This window comes from Lagopus leucura, unplaced genomic scaffold (genome assembly GCF_019238085.1).
Source record: "Lagopus leucura isolate 7727_CA_CO unplaced genomic scaffold, USGS_WTPT01 Super-Scaffold_810, whole genome shotgun sequence".
Taxonomy (NCBI): Eukaryota; Metazoa; Chordata; class Aves; order Galliformes; family Phasianidae; genus Lagopus; species Lagopus leucura.
The window spans coordinates 1,581,331-1,600,043 of NW_024962261.1; the positions used below are offsets into that span (position 1 = coordinate 1,581,331).

At 40.6% G+C, this 18,713-nt stretch overlaps 2 protein-coding genes across 2 annotated transcripts in view; one reads left to right on the plus strand and one right to left on the minus strand.

Moving 5' to 3' along the window:
* The first annotated feature begins 1,811 nt into the window (after positions 1-1,811).
* Positions 1,812-8,107, plus strand: ZCCHC9 (zinc finger CCHC-type containing 9). Its single transcript, XM_042866334.1, has 6 exons — positions 1,812-2,121; positions 3,221-3,371; positions 3,616-3,708; positions 4,715-4,783; positions 6,913-7,221; positions 7,303-8,107. The coding sequence occupies exons 1-5, from the start codon at positions 1,840-1,842 to the stop codon at positions 7,026-7,028; spliced, it is 711 nt and encodes a 236-aa protein (XP_042722268.1). The 5' UTR covers positions 1,812-1,839; the 3' UTR covers positions 7,029-7,221; positions 7,303-8,107.
* Positions 8,108-9,008: 901 nt separating this feature from the next.
* Positions 9,009-18,713, minus strand: part of ACOT12 (acyl-CoA thioesterase 12) — a 29,815-nt gene continuing 20,110 nt past the window's right edge. The window contains exons 11-15 of the mRNA XM_042866217.1: positions 17,848-17,931; positions 14,197-14,330; positions 12,669-12,803; positions 11,435-11,561; positions 9,009-9,334 (exon numbers count right to left, since the gene is read on the minus strand). Coding sequence (XP_042722151.1) covers positions 9,200-9,334; positions 11,435-11,561; positions 12,669-12,803; positions 14,197-14,330; positions 17,848-17,931 — 615 coding nt within the window. The 3' untranslated portion in view covers positions 9,009-9,199. The remainder of the gene's footprint in view (positions 9,335-11,434; positions 11,562-12,668; positions 12,804-14,196; positions 14,331-17,847; positions 17,932-18,713) is intronic.

Below are 18,713 nucleotides of genomic sequence, written 5' to 3' on the forward strand. Positions count from 1 at the left end.
GGGAGGGGAGGGGGGGGGGAGGGGTGGGTGGGTCATACATTTTTACCATGATTTTCATGGTTGCTGTCTTGCTCATTTCTCACCTGCTGCCTGTGTGCAGCAGAGCTACCAGGTGACTGAAATTAAGTTGAAACTAAAATCCAAACCAGCACAGGTGTGATCACTGCTAAAGACTATTGTACAGGGAATGCTGTCTTACTGGTTCAGCAGAAAGATACTAAACAGCTTTCTCCACTGGCTGTAAAATAAACGTGACTGGGGACCCTAAGGGGCACTGTCTTCTAGAGACATAATGCACAGAAGATTTCAGACCACAAAAAGAGATGACAGTACTTGTACTTCAGCAGAACTCTACTGCTCTTGCTGATGCTGCTCTTCAGCTTTTCCCTGTATTGTTTTACCAGCAGGGCAGCTGCAGGCCTATCTGCTGCAAGTTTGGTGTGGAGGAGATCAGAAGCTGTGCTAGATATCTACGGGACCCATAGCTGCTTTTATGTTCCATACCATGCACCGGTGCTGTTTCCAGTAGCCATTTATGAGAATTAGCTTTGGACATTCCTGAACTACAGATTCACCAGCAGGATTCTGTAAGAAAAGCCAGGACCTCAAGTTGTAATTGAACTGTAACTTCACTGGCAAAATTTATTATTTTTAATTTTAAAATCAAATCTGGAGTCTTTCTGATTTTATTTCCTAATTTATTAACAGGAGCTTTTAAATAGCATTCATTATTTTTGGCTGCAAAACACACACTTTTTGTTACTCCCAAATCCGTGCTGGTTCTTGCTGAGGATGCCGCTTAACAGCAAAAACACACAACATCAGTGCCCTCTTTGTGCACATTTATCTCCCTCTAGTGGAAGCAAAGCCTTGGAAAATCAGCAAAGGACAACACGTCTGCTTCTCGAAGGAGTAACAAACATTGAAGATGACTAATAAAGAAGGAATGTTGTCCAGCTTTTCTATCCATTCAAGAATGGCAATGGAGATCTAGAGAAATGCTAAGAAGACTGACTTGAGAAATCAAGTTCTTACTGTATTTTGTTCTTCCGTTGCTCTGCTGGGATTTAGAACAATGCAGTCCCAGAGGCTTAGGTTGTGACCTTAATGGGGCAATCTAGACAGAAGTGTGACCAATTCCAATTCCATTGGGAGTTTTTTGGTTCTGGGCTTTCAATCAGGTTCAGCAGGAATGGACCACTCTGATGCCATCAGCACCACTCCTGATGAAAGGTGATGTTGTAGCAAGGTAGGGCTTGGGCCATTCTCCCACGTAACAGTGTTAGGACAAGAGAGACTGCCCTCAAATTGTGCCAGGGAAGGTCCACGTTGGATATTAGTTAGAATTTCTTGTCAGTGAGAGTGAACAGGCACTGGGATGGGCTGCACAGAGGCAGTGGAGTCATTCACTGTCCCCATGGGTTAGCAAGAAACGTGGAGATGTGGCACTGAGGGACACAGTCAGCGGGCACGGTGGGGATGGGCTGATGTCTAGACTCGATGATCTTAAGAGTTTTTTTCCAACCTCATGGTTCTGTGATAAAGCACTATTTTTACTCAAGGCTAAGCGGTTAAGCCAGCACAACTGCACCTGCAGAGCTCCCGACCTGCAAGAACTCTGCTATAAGGCTACGAAGCGTAACTAGAAGAAAGCAGGCAGTGCAGCCACCGCGGGCGCACACATCAGTCCCCACAGACAAGCCCCCCTCCCCAAGATGGCGGCGGAATGCCGAGCGGCAGCTGCCCTTCCGGTGGAAGGAGGAAGTGACGACACGCCGCGCCGGCAGCAGCGGGGACGGAGTTCCGCTTCCGGCGGGAGTTGTGAGGACGGTTGCAGCTATGACCAGGTGGGCTCGGAAAGTCGCCGCTGCGGGCGGCAAGGCGCTGAAGTCCACGCCCTGGGAGGAGATGGCGGCGGGGCCCGCGGAGGGCGGGCCGGAGAGGAAGAATAAAAGGAAAAAAACGTACCAAAACGAAGATGTCAATGGGTTTGCGGCGTACCTGAAGCAGGCGGGGAACGGCCGGGGGCAGGAGGAGGAGGAGGCGGCGGCCGCCCTGAAGAAGGACCGTAGGCGGGAGGGCAGGAGGCTGAGGAGGCAGGAGGCAAGGAAAAACGCCATGGTGAGCTGGGTGCCCGCGGTGGTAGAGGGGAAGGGAGCATCTCAGCCTTAAGCGGGGTTGAATCCCTGCTGAGGTTTGGTCCTGTGGTTCTATAAAGTGAGTTTTAGCGTAAGTGGACTTCATTAAGTACACGCAGTTTAAGGGAATTTCACCCTTGGCATGCCTTTTCTGCTTACGTGCTGATCTGCAGCGCTTTGGGGAATGGCCAGCCTTGTTCCCGGGTGAAATGTGTTTTCTATCTCTCTGTGTGACAGTGCAGTGTTCCTGTGTGCGTTTGCAATTTCATCATGTTATGGGATCGTTTTTTTGCAGCACCTTCTGCCTGAGAACTGGAGTGAGATCTCCAGCAAACTCCAAATGAGACCACCTGAGAGTGGTCACTCATGAAGTTATTCTAAATGGACTCTGAAATGGCAAAGAAAGTGACTGCTACTCATTCATACAAACTACCATGAGTTTTTGTTTATAAATGAGTTGCAATGCAGCAACTCATATAAGCAGCTTTTGAGACATCAGTACTGACACGTTTTTGCTTGTGTTTACTTTTTACATGTCCAGAACAATCTCAGGGAACTAATTCTGCTGCAGTGAGGATCAGAAGTTGTCACTCAGCTGCAGTGCTCAGTTCCCAGTGGCCTGGGACAAAAATCCTGCATGCGTTACTGGTGAAGGAAAAAAGCACCAATAATCACCTTGTTTAGAGGCAGAGACCACTGGCAGTTAATTTGTTTGTGCTGCAATGGCTCTTTTGTCTTAAGCATTTTTGTTTGAAGTGTTAAGCTGTTGTTGATATACTTGCCTTCTGAAAAGCCTAGAGGCCTTGTTAGGCTGTTTTTTTGTTTGTTTTTCTGAGCTATTCACTGAACCTTGGCTTAACATACTGGAGTAACTTCAAATGTCAGTGCAAGAGGTATGTATTTATTAGCACCTCCTAGGCTTCAGCCAAGATACATTGGGACCTAGTGGAAATCTGGCAGATAAAAATGATAATCAAATAACAAAAGTAAGAAAACTCTGTAGTTATGCCACCGGTAAGTGCTGTGCTTTGCTCTGTGAACTGCGTATAAAAATGCATGTAACTTATTTTTTATTTTTAAAGGTATGTTTCCACTGCAGGGAACCTGGCCATGGTGTTGCCGATTGTCCAGCTGTACTGGAAAGTCAAGATATGGGTACAGGAATCTGTTACCGGTGTGGATCCACAGAGCATGACATTGGCAAATGCAAGGCAAAGATAGACCCAGCTGTTGGTATGATTCAGAAGTTTGCATTTTGTGGGGTGCTTTGGTCTGAGTATTCTTCCTACTGATACGTTGATTTGTGGTCTGTTCTGCAGACAGCGATTAATATGTTTAAAGGAATACAGTCTTGTAACAACAAACCTGGCGTTGCAGTTACACTATCCTATATCATACTGTTTCTTACAATGTTTTCAGAGTTGTCTGTGACTATACAGTGTTCTTAACTTTTGTTGTAATCTGTGGAATTTTGCAGGTGCGTTTCCATATGCAAAATGTTTCATCTGTGGTGAGATGGGACATCTATCAAGGTCATGTCCTGACAATCCCAAAGGATTGTATGCCGAAGGTGAGTGCAGTGATCTGTTGCAAATAAAACATATTTTTCCTACTTATGTGACACAGAACCAAGAAACATTTTGGATTAAGAAGAGCAACTTTCAGATGTCTTTTATTCTTGGTGAACACAGATCAGATCGACAGAATTCATCATTAGTATTCACTATCTGGAGATTCCTATTTCAATTTTGATCTTAGCATTAAAGAGGAGGTGAAGTGCAGAGTATGAGAATTTACTTACACTTGACAGTTTCAAGAGTATTTCAAAAAAACCATAATCTGTTTGTATGTGGCCAATGTGTGTTTCAATTTATGTACAACTTAGAATGTGATAGAAACATACATTGGTCTGTTTAGGGCCTTAGTAGCCTTTGTAGTTTAATACTTCAGCAACAATGAGACAATGAGAAGTGTTCACAGAAAATAAGGTCTGTCATAGTTACACACAGAGATAATTTGTCTTATATGGAAAGTGACACTGTAAAAGATCAAAGAGAAATTTAGAGTTGAAAAATAGGCCACGACTTCCAGATGTTCTAAGAAATCAGCTCTACTGATTGACTTGATCATACAGTTGCCCAGTGGTTGTGGCACTCACAAAAAGGGCTCTCACAAAAGAAAGATCATCAGGTGAAGTGATTTTATTGAGAAATGTCTCTACACCTAAGTGTGTAGATTTCACTCAGATTTTGCAATGCCTGCCTTCCTTGTAAGTAAGCAGAAACATCCTGTATGTGGTGAGTGAAATTTGTACTATTCAGTGATTGACAGAGCCTTGCTACTACATGTGGGTGCTATCTGTAAGATACAGAATCCTAGGAAGGTGTGTGTGCTGGCTCCTAAAGCTGTATGCTCATCTGCTGCAAGGTGTTATGTAATAGTGCTTAGGAGCATTGACCTGTCTGTGGAGATGCATCTTTTCTACAGGTTGTAACTACAGAAGTGTAATACAAAAATTTTCAAGAGCAGAAGAGTAGGTTTGTATTGTTTTATTTTCCAACTCTATCTTTTAACAGGTGGCTGCTGCAGACTTTGTGGCTCTGTCGAGCATTACAGAAAAGACTGTCCGGAAAACCAGAACTTAGGTGAGGTGCAGGAGGTGGCATAGAGTGCGAGTAGAGAGCTTTCTAGTAACAAGATGGCACATTGCCATTAAAAATGTGTGCTTTTATTGAGAGGAGACAGTGAGTTGCTAGGCAAAAGGAACTTTCAGTTTTAAAAAATCTAGCTTGTATGCTTCTGAGGGTTGTATGAGTAAATGTCTCTTTATGTTGCTGTTCACATTGTTAGCAGCTGTAATAGAAAAAATTTAGAATTAGTTTATTTTGCAGGCACTTTGTGTGAAGAAGCTGAATGTCTTTTCAGTTGCAGTGTGGTGGTTCTGGCAGTTGCTATAAGCTCCATCTGCAGGCAGGCATTTTAGTCATCTGAGAAAGGGCTGTGAGAAGAGACTGCGAGCCAGTCCTGCTAGATTTGCCAGCTGATACACTGGTTTCATCTAACTGTGCAGATAGAAAAGTAGATTACAATTCTGCTTAGCTGATTGGCTTTTAATGAAATGTTTGATGTTTAACTGAGCCCTCCTTTGTGGTAAGGCAATTGATAGAAAGTATTTTGGGTGAACAGCTTCCCTTGTTCACTGATAGTTCTTTCTTTTTACCTCCTTGCAGATTGGTTTGCACTGAATTCGTCAGTATGTGTTACACATTAGAATGCATTTTTGTAATATATTAATTATGATAGGGGTATACAATTTATGTGCCAGGATATGATCTAAGGGCATTTATTTTTCTTAAACCATTAGACAGAAGAAATCTGTTCCTTTCTGTTTCATATGTATAGAAGATACTCTATGTATCTTTTATTTTAAAAAAAACAAAAACAAAAAACTCCACAAAAAAAAATAATTTAAGAGAGGCAAAACTGTCCAAGGTTTGGAGAACAACACATTACTGAAGTGATGAAACATTTGTTGGTTTTCCTACTTGCAGAACATTTGGGTTAATAATATGCTGTAAGTTTCTGAAGAATTGATGTGAAAAAACATTTACAAAGGCAGCAGAGTTCTGTACTTCAACTGCTTTTTCTAAATGATCATACAGATGCGATATAATCTAGGTGTTGTGTTTGAGAGCACATCTGTGCCATTTTAGATGTGTGCTGGTTTGCTAGTTTGGAACGAGTGAGGTTGAGTCTTTACTGCTCTCAGAAGTTTCTGATGTGAAACCTAGGTTTTTTTTCTGTTTTTTGTTTTGTTTTTGCCAAACCTACCAGCCACAGCAGATTGGTTTGGATGGTGCCTGTCAGAGAACTGCTGCAAATCTGTGATGTCTCTTGCTGGGCTTCTGCACACTCTGTTAGCAGCAAAATATTTTTGCGTGCTTAATACCTTTTGTAAATGGAAATCCTGTGCAGATGCTGTAGGAGAAAAGAAATATTTGTGGGAAACAGCACTGCTGAAAGTCAAGCCATCTCTTTCCACCAAAGGCTCCTGAGCAGTGGGTAGTGCTGACCAGCAAAGATCCACTATGCAAGGAGTCTGGAAGGCAACCTGTAAGAACTTGCTCCTTCACATGAGTGGCTGCAGTCATTAAATTGCTTGGTCCAGTCTGGAGTAGTGGTGTGCACATATGTATGACAGTTAATAGGAGCTAGCAAGTGCTGATTTTGTAGAGCCACTGTAATTTTGTAGACAAGGTTAAAATAAACATCCCTGCAACTCCTTCTGCTTTTGGGCAGTATAATGAACAGTATGAAAGAGAACTGGTCAAAATAATATTTAAAATGGGGGAGGGGAAAAGTGTTTATTTATATTTAGGGAGGCAAGTTGAGAAATGTAATTTTTTCTCGATTTTCTCTCTTCAAGAATGCTTTCCTTTACATTCAGAGATGCCTGACACATTGTGAAATCTTCACACAAGAGTTATTAGGACTTCAGAGTTAATGTATCTTTTGTGTACCCTCTGAATTTTTGGACAGTCAAATAGGAAGGGATGCATAAGATTTTGGAACATTTAAAATCTGTGGTGGATGGGATTAGGGTACAAAACACAGACACACACTTGTTGAAGGCAATTGGTTTCAGATGTCTAAATTGATAGATCTTTGCTGAACCAAAAGCAGGCCCTTATGGGCCAAATGTTTCTCAAATCTGAAAGCTCAATCTGATGATAATGTTTAGTTTTTCCATAAACTCTTGTTTCTTACTCTGCAGACCAGGTTACAGTTGGGCGATGGGCCAATGGAATGAGTGCTGATGATGAAGAAACAACAGAAACAACTAAGCTACAGAAACCCAAAGTGAAAGTACTGAAAGTTATTAATTTTTGAAAGCCTCCTTTGGGTGCTAAACTGCAGTGGTTGTGCACTGCTTCACTTCAGTGAAGTGACTGCGTAGAGTGGATTGCTGCTTCCTGAAAACCAAGCACAGCTGCTGCTGGGTCTGTATCCCTGCTTTTTTCAGTTCAATTCAGACTCATCCAGCAGACTGAAAATCTGGGAACAACAGAAATGCATCAAGAAGGTGTTTATTTATATATATATACATATATATATACATATATATATATATATATATATATATATTTTTTTTTTTTTTTTGCAGGAAAGCATTTCTTCTGCTAATTCTCTGAAGAGGGAAGTTGGTTTCCTCTGCTAACATGCAGTGTAGTTGCAGTGAAAGCATAGGGATACGTGCATTTTGTCACAGGGCTTTATGACCACTTGATTTAGGTGATCAGTAGCATTACCTTAAGGATGTTGCTGTATCGGAGACGAATATAATTATGCTGATCTTAAGCCTCTCTTTCTTTGAAAGGGGTTGCAGGCATTTTCTAAATATCAATTGGATTCTAGATTGGTTTTGTTTCTTTGAATGATTTTGTGCAGTGTATGTGCACACTTGAGCTGTCTGACAGCTAAGTTATCAGGTAAAGCTACACCTTATGTGACTTGAGCTTTCTATCTGGAGAGCTTGGGGTACAATTCCTGCTATACATGATGGATCAGGTAGTGTGTACGTGCGATAATCTGATAGATTATGCATGTTTAATTACCTGAGTACTTCACCAGTAAGCCAAATCATGCTCTTTCTCAGATACGCGTTATGAAACTCACTTGAAAAAGAGAGAAAATTAGAATCGTGTGTTCAACCCCTGGCTCCAGACAGGACCTCCCAAAATCCAAACCCCATGTCAATGAGAGCATTGTCCAAATGCTCCTTGAGCACTAGCAGCTTGGTGCTGTGCCCCCTGCCCTGGAGAGCCTGTGCCAGTAGCTGGAGAGCAAGGGAGCTTGCGTAGTTTACTTTTTAAGAGAAGCACCCAAAAATCTTGATCTTTAGTATTTTGGCCCCTTGGGGTATTGGAAGTAAACTTTCCCTTCTGTTACTTAGATGTACTTACTTCATAGTGGAGATATATATATATATATATATATATATATATATATATATATATATATTATAGAGAAAGCAGAGAAAGCAGCCTGCACTTGGAAATCAAAATTTCAAAATTTCCTCAAGCCAATGAAGGATGGAGTTCCTGCAGTAGGTCTCCATATGTTCTCAAGTTTCTTCCTGTGCAGCTGACAGTGACAGTTTTACTTGCATCTTATTCTGTCATCTAAGTTTAAGTAGAGGAGTACATTCCAAGCTCTGCTCACGTGCTGCTTTCATTCTGAACTGGGGTCAGGGCACAGCATTGGCAGGTGCTGTTCTGCATCTCTGTGCTGTGCTCCCCTCCACTGTACAGATGTGGACTCAAGCACCTGTGCCATCAGGCTTCTCAGTGCTGTATTGCAGGCAGTGCTCTGAAGGCCTTACATGTGCCTTCTAAAATTTCAGCTTGCATTATGTATTAATAAGCAACTGTCTTTGACAGAAAGCTAAATGGTAATGAAGGTGTTACTTCTAAAGAATTAGTTATCATTAAAGTTAGTTCATGCAGAATCCTGCTGAGAATGCAGAACTAACACCAGACAACAAACTTGAGCTCAGAACTGGTTTTTGAGATACTTGAGGACAAGGCACTGAGGCTGTGGGTTTGGAACTTCACATTTCTTCACACAGACAAACTACAAGCATTAACAGATGACAAACATTTGCTGTAGGGCATAGTAGATGAACATGTAATGCACATGCAAGGAGTTGGGCAAACTGAGCAGAGAAGGAGACAAGCTACTTGGTAGTACCAGTCCTCTGCGTATTAGACTGATTAGTATTTACTAATTTAAAATTAGTAACTGTTGACTGGATGTCACCAGGCCCAATCCAACAATGAAATACAGATTTAAGAGCAGAATTTGTGCCTCAATCTTTTTTTTAATAGAAAACTTGAATTTAGAGCATGCAGTCTAATCCTAATTTGACACAAAATCCAGCTCTAGTCCACTGTCAGCTGCATGACTCAAAGTAACTTGTAGAACAATTAACACATATGCAAAAACTTAAATTAATACTGCTTGACAGTTTCTCACACTCTTTTCACAACTTTGTGTTAACTTCAGCACTTGCTGCCCTTCAGCTCCAAGAACTTAATACACTCCAAAGCTGTGTCTTCAATGGTGTTTAATGAGCCAGTAAGACCTGCAGCTAAGTAAGGCGTAAGACTTGATGTCATTTGATTGAAGTAGTACACCTGTTTAAATAAAAACAATATAAATTAAGAACCCTGGACTGCAATAGTTAGCCCTTTTATTTCAGAGACTAGCTGATAGTCAAAGTTTTTGTGGGTGAGAACAGATGCACATAAGCAGTAGAAGCACTGTGAAAGTGAAAGCAAGGCTCAGCAAAAAGACTCTATAGTCTTACAGTAATCAGAATGCCAGGTCCTAAAGAATATACATACATATACACAGGAGCTCAGCAGGAAACACTGTCTAATCTGTTAAATATATCACGGAATTCACTGAGTGCCCCAAGTTAGAAAGGACACATGAGGATCATCTAGTTCACCTCCCACAGATGTGTTTCACCATCAATACCATTGCCTGAAAAGAGAATCTCAGCCAGTAAGAGATACTCAATGTTTTCAGAAATACACTTTCTTAAATTAAAAAGTTAGGAAGTTGGAAAACAACAGAGGAGAGAGACATTGTTGCTTGTCCAGGGACAAGGTTCAGATTACATAATTACAGACAGAGAAACTAAACATTAAATGACAACTTATTCCCTGGGCATCCTCTGTACTCAGTGAGGGCAGACAAGCAGCAACAAACATCAGGAGAATGCACACCCTTCTAGAAGCTTATTTTATGATTAACTGAACTACCCAGAACAGATTCAGGCTGGGCCCAGAATGGTTTGAGAGCAGCCTGAGCAGAAGGATTTGAGAATGTCAGTTGATGAAAGACTCAGCATGAGCAGGCAGTGTGTGCTTGCAGCCCAGAAGGCCAGCAGTATCCTGGGTTCCATCAAGGGAAGTGTGGCTAGCAGGTCAAAGGAGGTGATTCTGCCCCTCTACTCTGCTATCATGAGACCTGGAGTACTGCTACCACTTCTGGGGCCAAACACAAGAAGGACATGGAGCTGTTGGGTGGGTCCAGAGGAGGACCACAAAGATGATCAAAGGGCTGGAGCACCTCCCCTACAAGGACAGGCTGAGAGAGCTGGGGCTCTTCAGCCTGGAAAAGAGAAGGCTCTAGGGGGACCTTGTAGCAGCCTGCCACTATCTGAAGGGGCCTACAGGAAAGCTGGGGAGGGACTTTTTGTAACACTATGCAGTGGCAGAACAAGGGGAAAAGGCTTTAAACTGGAAAAGGGGAGATTTAGACTAGATATAAGGAAGAAATTATTTACTGTGAGGGTGGTGAGACACTGGAACAGGTTGTCCAGAGAGGCTGTGGATGCCCCCTCCCTGGAAGCATTCAAGGCCAGGCTGGAAGGGGCTGTGAGCAACCTGGTCTAGAGGGAGGTGTTCCTGCCTATAACAGGGGGTTGGAACTACATGATCTTAAAGGTCCCTTCCAACCCAAACCATTCTATGATTCGATGATTCTCCAGAGCTGCCAGTCTCTATTTAGTGCTTAGTTTGACTTCATTCCTAACTTTCTGTCATGGTTTTATGATTTTTGGTCATCAGTATTCCACACCATAACATCATGTAATGCACTGGGGGTGGGGTTTGATATCTGCCGAATGTTCGTCCGTCGGAGAAGAACTACATTTCCCCAGGAGACTTTGCGGTCAGCAAGGGGATATAACTCCAAGCAAGGTCACCTGATCCTTCTTCTTCACCTGCTCTTCGCTGTCTGCGCTTCGCCGCCTGCGCTTCGCCATCTGCACTTCGCCGTCTGTACTTCAGTCACTCAACTGGACTGCACTTCTCACCCCAGCATTGTGGTGAGGTCTATACAGTTCAAACAGACTCTCTCTCATTGTATTTTACTAATACTATATTTAGTAAAATCATTTGTTCCACCTCAGATCAGTGCTGTTGTTTCCAAGTATTTTGGGGTCCCCTGCTTCCTCTTTCCCAGAGGTGCGGATCCGCAGATCCCTCCGCCCTGCTGGTCACGGAACTGGGCCGGACCAGCCCATAAACCGTTGACACTTTCACACTGGCTGAATTTGGGCAAAACAAATTCCACACAGTGGAATAAAGATAACCTAACAGATGTCTGGATAAACTGATTCCTTTATTGTTACTACTGTTCTAGACTGTCAGCTCAAATAAGATCGCATGCACATGCAGCACCAAAGGAAAGGAGGCACAGATGAGGCCTTCAGAGCAACTCACCCTACAGGAGCTGCTGCTGTCACTGTAGATCTGGAATCCAGCACACAGGATTTCACTTCTGCAGTGTTCAGAAGAAAGTGGCACAGATGTCAGGGTTACTGACTTCACAGCTACTATGTATGGTTCACTGCAGTGCAAGCAGAAAAACATAACTTTTTAAAAAATATATATGTTTAAAAAAAATGCATGTAAAGGACCTCAACTACAGACGACAAAATTTTTTTATTAGATGTCATTTTTATATTAAGGCAAGTATGCTCCTGTATGCTTAAAACATGTAAAAAAGCTCATTTATCTTGAAAATGCTTTGTTACTGACTCAAATCATGAGGACTTGTGTGAAAAGTGAAAGAATGATCGCTACAACACATTTCCTTTCTGTCTGGCTTTGTGCTTTTTTTTTTTTTTTTGTGGTGTTTTTTTTTTTTTTTTTTCCCCCAATTCCCCCAACTCCTCATGAACCAAGTTTACAGCATCAGGGCCTTAGTTCATGGATAGACATGGATATGGTCCCAGCACTGACAAACCAAATCCAGGTTCCCAGATGTGGGGAAAAGAATCCAAGCAAGGTACAGAATAGAAGTGATGTACCATTAACATGAAGAATTATAGAATATAAAAAATTATAGTGAAAATAAGGAATAACATACACAAAATAGACTAAACAGCCCCATTTATCCATGTTTCATTATGCAAGAACAAAAGGAAATCTAATGAAAAATCAATCTATGTTAAATAAGCAGATTTCTTTAAACAACATTTAGCAGCAACATTTTCTGACACAACAGATGTATCACACTCAGGTACTGGTGAAGTCCAAGCATTTCCCTAATTCTTCCAGAACTACATTAAATGAGACTACAAAGTAATTTTTTAAAAAACAAACTCTCAATCATGTACTTCTGGATCTGAACATGCTTTGCCAAGGTGCTGTTTGGAACTCGGGCCTGTTTTCTGTCATGATACACCACTCCTGAAGAGTCATTATCAGACAAGCAATGCTAGAATATGCTAGAAATCTGGGATGCTTTGAACTCACTTCATTGTATGTCCACTTTGCAAAATAGATGTCTGTGCAGTCTCAGGTATCCATGTATATTTTAAATCGGCCACTCATCTGATTTATCTTAAGAAATTAAATATCTTTGCCATCAAACAACAGGCTTGGTGGAGGTCAGCAGCAATTCAAATTATGGGTCCAGAGCTCACAGCTCAACTTGAAGTTCTGTGCTCACCTGGGCTCAAGAGGTTGCCTTCGAGACACAAGAATCACAAAGTCCCTGGGCTGATGGCCACTCATGTGTGGAGGTGGTGAGGTAACGTAATATATTTTGTCCTCTTCACTCACAGCCTGTAGGACTTCGCAAGTTCTGCAAATGCATTTAGTACACGCATGTAGTACTTGTCATATGCAGCAACAGCTCTTATGAAAAGTAACTGAACATGTATTCCAGCCTAAAGTTCAATGTATAGTTTTCCTGCTGATGCAGAAAACGTGACAAGAATACAGAGACAAAATATCTAAGTTCTAATGCAATCCTCACCTGACACAACATTTCTGGTCCACAAAACTGGAAAAAGTGCTGCAGAATGCTGGAGCAAGGTCTTAAAAGCCCATATTTTGCATACTAATTCCTATTTGGAATAAAATTAGCTTTCATGCCATTATACTTGCTGACTGACCAAATACTGTCCATTTGACATATCACAGGAGTGACAATTAGGAAACATTAGCAAAATTTTATTCAAAGTGTGTTCTGCTGCATTCAGAAAGGGCCACCCAGTAGGACTCTTTCTTGAAAGTACTGATCACTAACTCTAAGTTTCCTGTACAAAAAAAGAAACCCCAGAATTTTCCTTTGCCCTGGCAATAACTGATTTCACTTCAGCCTCTATTGCCTCAGCAATAAATGCCACTAAGTTGGGGTTCCATTTTCACTAGTAAATTGGGCTTCAATACAGCTGTAAGAAATCCAAAATTCTGGCTCTACATATGGAAAAGCAACAATTTTCTTCAGATTTCATTTTTTCAAGCCATTTATGTGGCAGAAAATGACAAATTTTAAATATTCCTATACTTCCACTTATTTTCACTCTAATATAAATATTCCAAGGCAGAATAATTAAGTGAAAAAGCTTCTACTTTAAGAAAACACTTACTTACTTAAACTAGTATCATATAAATTCAATTGCCTCTGGTCATCATTCTACACAATATAAGGCAAATTAAGAAAACACCTTTTACAGATATTTTGAAACCCATTCAGGCACACTTTGGAAGATATTACTTTCCTTAAAATGTACATTTTGAAGATCTTAATTTCTGGCATTCTCACTTTGTGTGATGAAGCTAATCATCATCATCCCAAAAAGGACAAACACAATGGAGTTTTCAGCTCTGGCTTACTTCTCACAGTGTCTACCATATACGGACATCCAGTTATATACAACCTTGTTAACCCTTCTAATATACAATTATCTAGGCACGGAATTTTGTTCATTTTTGTGAAAAGTAACCTCTCTCCCAGCTTTTCTGATGAGCCAGGGCAAACTTATTTTTAAACTAGGTTTTGGAGAAATCAAATTTTGTTTTCAAGGGAAAAAGCCAATCCATATTTTGACTAATGAATTTTTAATGACAACTTCCTACAGCACTTTAGTCTTAATTAGGTAGAAAAGTGTCAACATCTCAAAAAATACGTGCCTTGGAAAAGGTTAGTTGTCAGTGGATTTGAGCAGTTTTAAATAAAGGTAAGTTCTTACAAGAAATGTTTGTCCCATTGCTGGCAGTATGTGAAGTCAGACAAAAGGGAGAAAGCTACATGTGATGCTGTCTTCACTTGCATTTCTACTTTGAATGACAAGACATCACCATCCTCACGGGTCCATATTTTTATCTGAAAAAGTTAACAGTGTATTAAAAACACGATTAATTTTACCGTACAATACAGCACAACGTAACGTGGAATACACTGATAGCACAGTGACATCACACAGTTTTAACTGCTTCAAGGTAGAGATAATTCCAGATACTGCAGATTTCAGAGTAGCATCCACTGGATGGGAAACTGGTGAGTAGAAGCAAGCTGGAGTGAGGCCACAGTACATGAACTGGGCATCCTTGCACTACACGTGAGGCAACACAGGTTTCAGCAAAACAAAATAAAACAAGCAACTGCTGTCACTGCCTCTGGGATTTTGGAACATATCCAGCAACCCTTGGCACTGAAGCTTTGGGACCTTATCTAGAGACATCCGAATGGAAGCAGATTTTTTGAAAAGCAGACTCTGTGTTTTAAGAGAGATGGTTTTAGACAATATATGAATCTCCTACTTCCCTGAGACGTCTCCTCAGTCTATGAAGTACAGCAGCTTGTCTTTAACAGATAGGAAGATGTTGGAACAGGTAGGTAGTAGAGTTCAACTACTGCAGCTCCCTTTGTCCACACAAATCAGTCACACACAGTACACCAAAACATTACTCAAAATGTGATTGTGCCTGCACTATCCTATGCTTGCACAATATTGTCCTGATATGTTGGGTCTGTATGTCTGAACCCTGTCAAGGAGGATTCAAAAGAAATAACTTGTATTAAAAAAGTACACACGACTCTTGCCCAAGAATGGGTTGGGTGTTCCACAAACCCTGTAAAATGGAAAAAAATGAGCAGGAGAGAAATAATAGATCTGTTAATATTAGATCTGTTAATTTGTTTTTCAAATCCTGTAAAGTTTTAACAGATTTTCATTTCTAAAAAATTCAAGCTTCATCATCTCTGCTGCTCTTTTTGCCAAGCTAAAAATTAGAAGTCCATGGGTTTACTAAGCATTCATGCAACAGACTCTGTGTGTTCATCTATTTTCACATTTTAGAACAGGGAAAAAAACCAAACCCAAAAAGTAAGCCAGCAAACAAGTCATACACTCTTCAAGACTTCAGAATTACAAAATAAAGTGCGAGTAGCAGCTGTTCAAACCTCACTCTGTAAAGTGAATACTGCTAAGGACAGCATTATTACACAGGCCTACAAGTCTTGTGGATCTGTGTTCATGAACTCACAGTACCTCCTTCTACTTTCAAAACCACTCAGCCAACCTGGGGTCACTCCAGGAAAAAATGAGAATACAAATGGACACACTGCTTCAGAATATGCCTACAGCAATATTTCAACTCAAAACACTGTTCAGTCTTTGACAATCTTGTTTCCCATAATATGAATGTCTTCATGTACAGCACTGATCAGCAGTATCACCTGATTTCTATGGAAACATGATGTAAAGTTCTGAGATACAGCTTCGTAAGGGATATTCCTAGTGTCAGCGTTTACAGAAATGAACATGAAACTGCAACAAATGACCACACCGACAGTTCCTAAGACAAAAACATTTCATTACCTGAAGTTGCAGAAAGCCTTTCCTAGGACTGCACCTGTATCAGCATGTAGTTAACTCAAGCACACATCTGAACATGACCAAAGGAGTTATAAAGGTTATGTTCAAGACTGGTTTCACTCACATTTCTTTTTTAAAGAGCAAATCTCATCCACCTGATGGGTTGAACTGGAGGTAACCGCAGGTACGTATGGGGACAAATATACCCTCTGCTAACTGCTGCCTGCAAGTGCATGTTAAGTAAGATGAAAAAGAAGACTCGTGGAATACACAGCGCACCAAAATGGAAGCGCACCAAAATCCTCCTACAACCAGGAGGATTAACGCATTCATCCCAGAAAAAAATGGTACTGTGCTACCCTGAATCTTTGCCACTTCTCTAAGGAATATGTAATCACTGACAATGCCAAATTATGCAGAATGGCCCAGGAGAATGGGAATGGATGGCTGCTCTCTGTCCACTGACAGCATCAGTGTGCTGCCTGAGCCAAGATTTTGTTGGCTTTAAGATACACACTGCAATCAGTTGAATGAGCAGCAAGAAAAAACTGCTCAAGATCTTCAGTCAGAAAATACCTGTCTCAGAGGCAGATCTTACCATCAGGACTATTTAAAGAAATCCAAAATGGTGAGAAAGTTCCAAACTGCATCAGTATTATTAGTATTGGAAGGTATTGTTGCTTGGTGACAGTGGGGAATCAGATCGTGTTTAAAATCAGATCATGTTTAAAATGCCATCTGGAACGTATGTTTTTTTTTCTGTATTAAGTCATTTCATCATTTGCAGCTAGTTCTATTACACATTTCAGGCATCTGAATTAAGAAAGAAATTGAGATTGTGGCAGTTCCAGTGGAAGCAGAAAGAAGTTTTCAACTGGATAACAATAAAGCCTTAGCAGTTCTGAAAGTAATGCCCAATGTCTCAATCTGACTGCTTCTCCACCACAAGTGCTGTCATCTGTGCGGTCTATCTACTGATGGTTTTAAACTACTGGAACAACATGCCTACAGAACAAGCAGTTTTGCCACCACTGAATACCTTCTGATTTACTCACATACTCTTACATCAGCTGTATATTCACCAGATGTAAGAATCAGTACTGAAGTTTCACTGACTGCGATATCCAGGAGGCAAGACAAACAGTTTGTACCAGTCTCTTCTTGCCTAAGAACACCTCTGAGTCTGCATGATCTTTAAATAATCTGCTACTCACTAAACATATTTCAGAAAACAAACCTTAATAGATTTTTCTCCAAAGTTTTCTTGCAGTTTTTCCAAACAAGTTAATCTCAACTTAAAACCAATTCATATGAGATGTCTAGGAAATTTTGGCTTATGACATCAGTCCTAGCAGTAGAAGTGATTTGCTGCACACTTCAGCAGGAAAAGAGCTTTAATAGGAAAAATGTAGGAAAATAGACACCTGACAAGAAAACTGCACATAAAAAGAATCAAATGATCTCCTGAAAAGACAGAAATTGAAAAATATGGTAAATATACTGCTGCCACTTGCCAACTGGCAATAGTCAATTAAACCTACCTCAACATAACGTCTGCTGCTAAGAAATATTTTCCAGGCTATAAAGCTGGTGAAGGCAGCATATTACAGACTGCTACACATATTGCTGATAATTTTCTTTGTGAGAATCCCAAAAGATCTTCAACAGCACTGCCTACACATAGATGTCCAAGCTTGGTGTTTTACTTGAATCAAAGATTGGCAAAATCACAGAAGTACTTCACTTGTGCCAAAGAAAACCCTTCAGAGAGAGATGTAGTTTCAGTTGTGTTTTCACACTCTCCTCTTGCTCAAGCCCAATCATGACTTCCTGTAAGCCTGCTCTGTAGAGATCTCAAGTTCACTAGTCATGCACTCTAAGAGACTTCCATGCCACTTTCAGGTTGAACAGTGCTCTGGACAAATAGCTCTGCAGCCTTTTAGGGTACCTCTGGAAGTTTTGTTTTTCAATCCTAGGCAAAGTAAAATCAAACAATGCCAAGCCAATGCACCATGTACTTACGTTATTCAGTGTACTGGTTACTTCCCATCCCGTTTTTGCTGCCAGGTATGTCAGTGTAGCTATATTGCTGTAACTCATATATGCCTGAAATTTAAAATATATTTCTTATACATATATATTCAAATGAATGGTAAACGTACAATACACATTCCAGAAATGAGATGATCTTTTTTTTCATCATTACCCTTGAACTGCAAAAAAATGTACACTTTCCCATAAGAGTTTCCCTTCTGGAATACACAGTCCAGCAGTTTCTGAATTAAATATCTTCAGTAGTGAGAATATGCACTCATATGGCTGATGGCAAAATAACCCTAACTGAACAACTATAAAATACCACTTTGGGCTTCTTCAATTACAAATCATTGCAGTGAAACTGTGACCACCCAAAAGTTAATATAGGTAACCTCTGAGGCTGCTAAATTAATGGTTTTGTCCATCTTTCTTCTAACTAATTAAAACCTACTGGAAAATTAACCTCCTCATTGCTATCAAGCTGTGGTCTACCATGGCAGTTGCTTTACAAAGCAGGCTCAGAACAAAGAAAGCGCAAACATATCTATTATTTATGCATGACTACACTGGATAGAGCTCTCTTTTAACTCTGTAAAAAGAGAACAGAGCTTCAGAGTCTTTAATGACAGGTTTTAATTCAATACCAAATAAATCTAAGTATCTCATTTTTAGCAGTGACTGCATAGTTATGTTTATTGTCTTGCAGAAAACAAATGCTGTGCAATATTAAGATTCCATACACAGAGATTCCACTGTTAATAGCAAATCACCTCCCGGATTATAATTCTCAATTATTTATCTACTTCGAGATGTAATAGAAAAAGATCTCGAAAATATTTCTGGGAGCCACT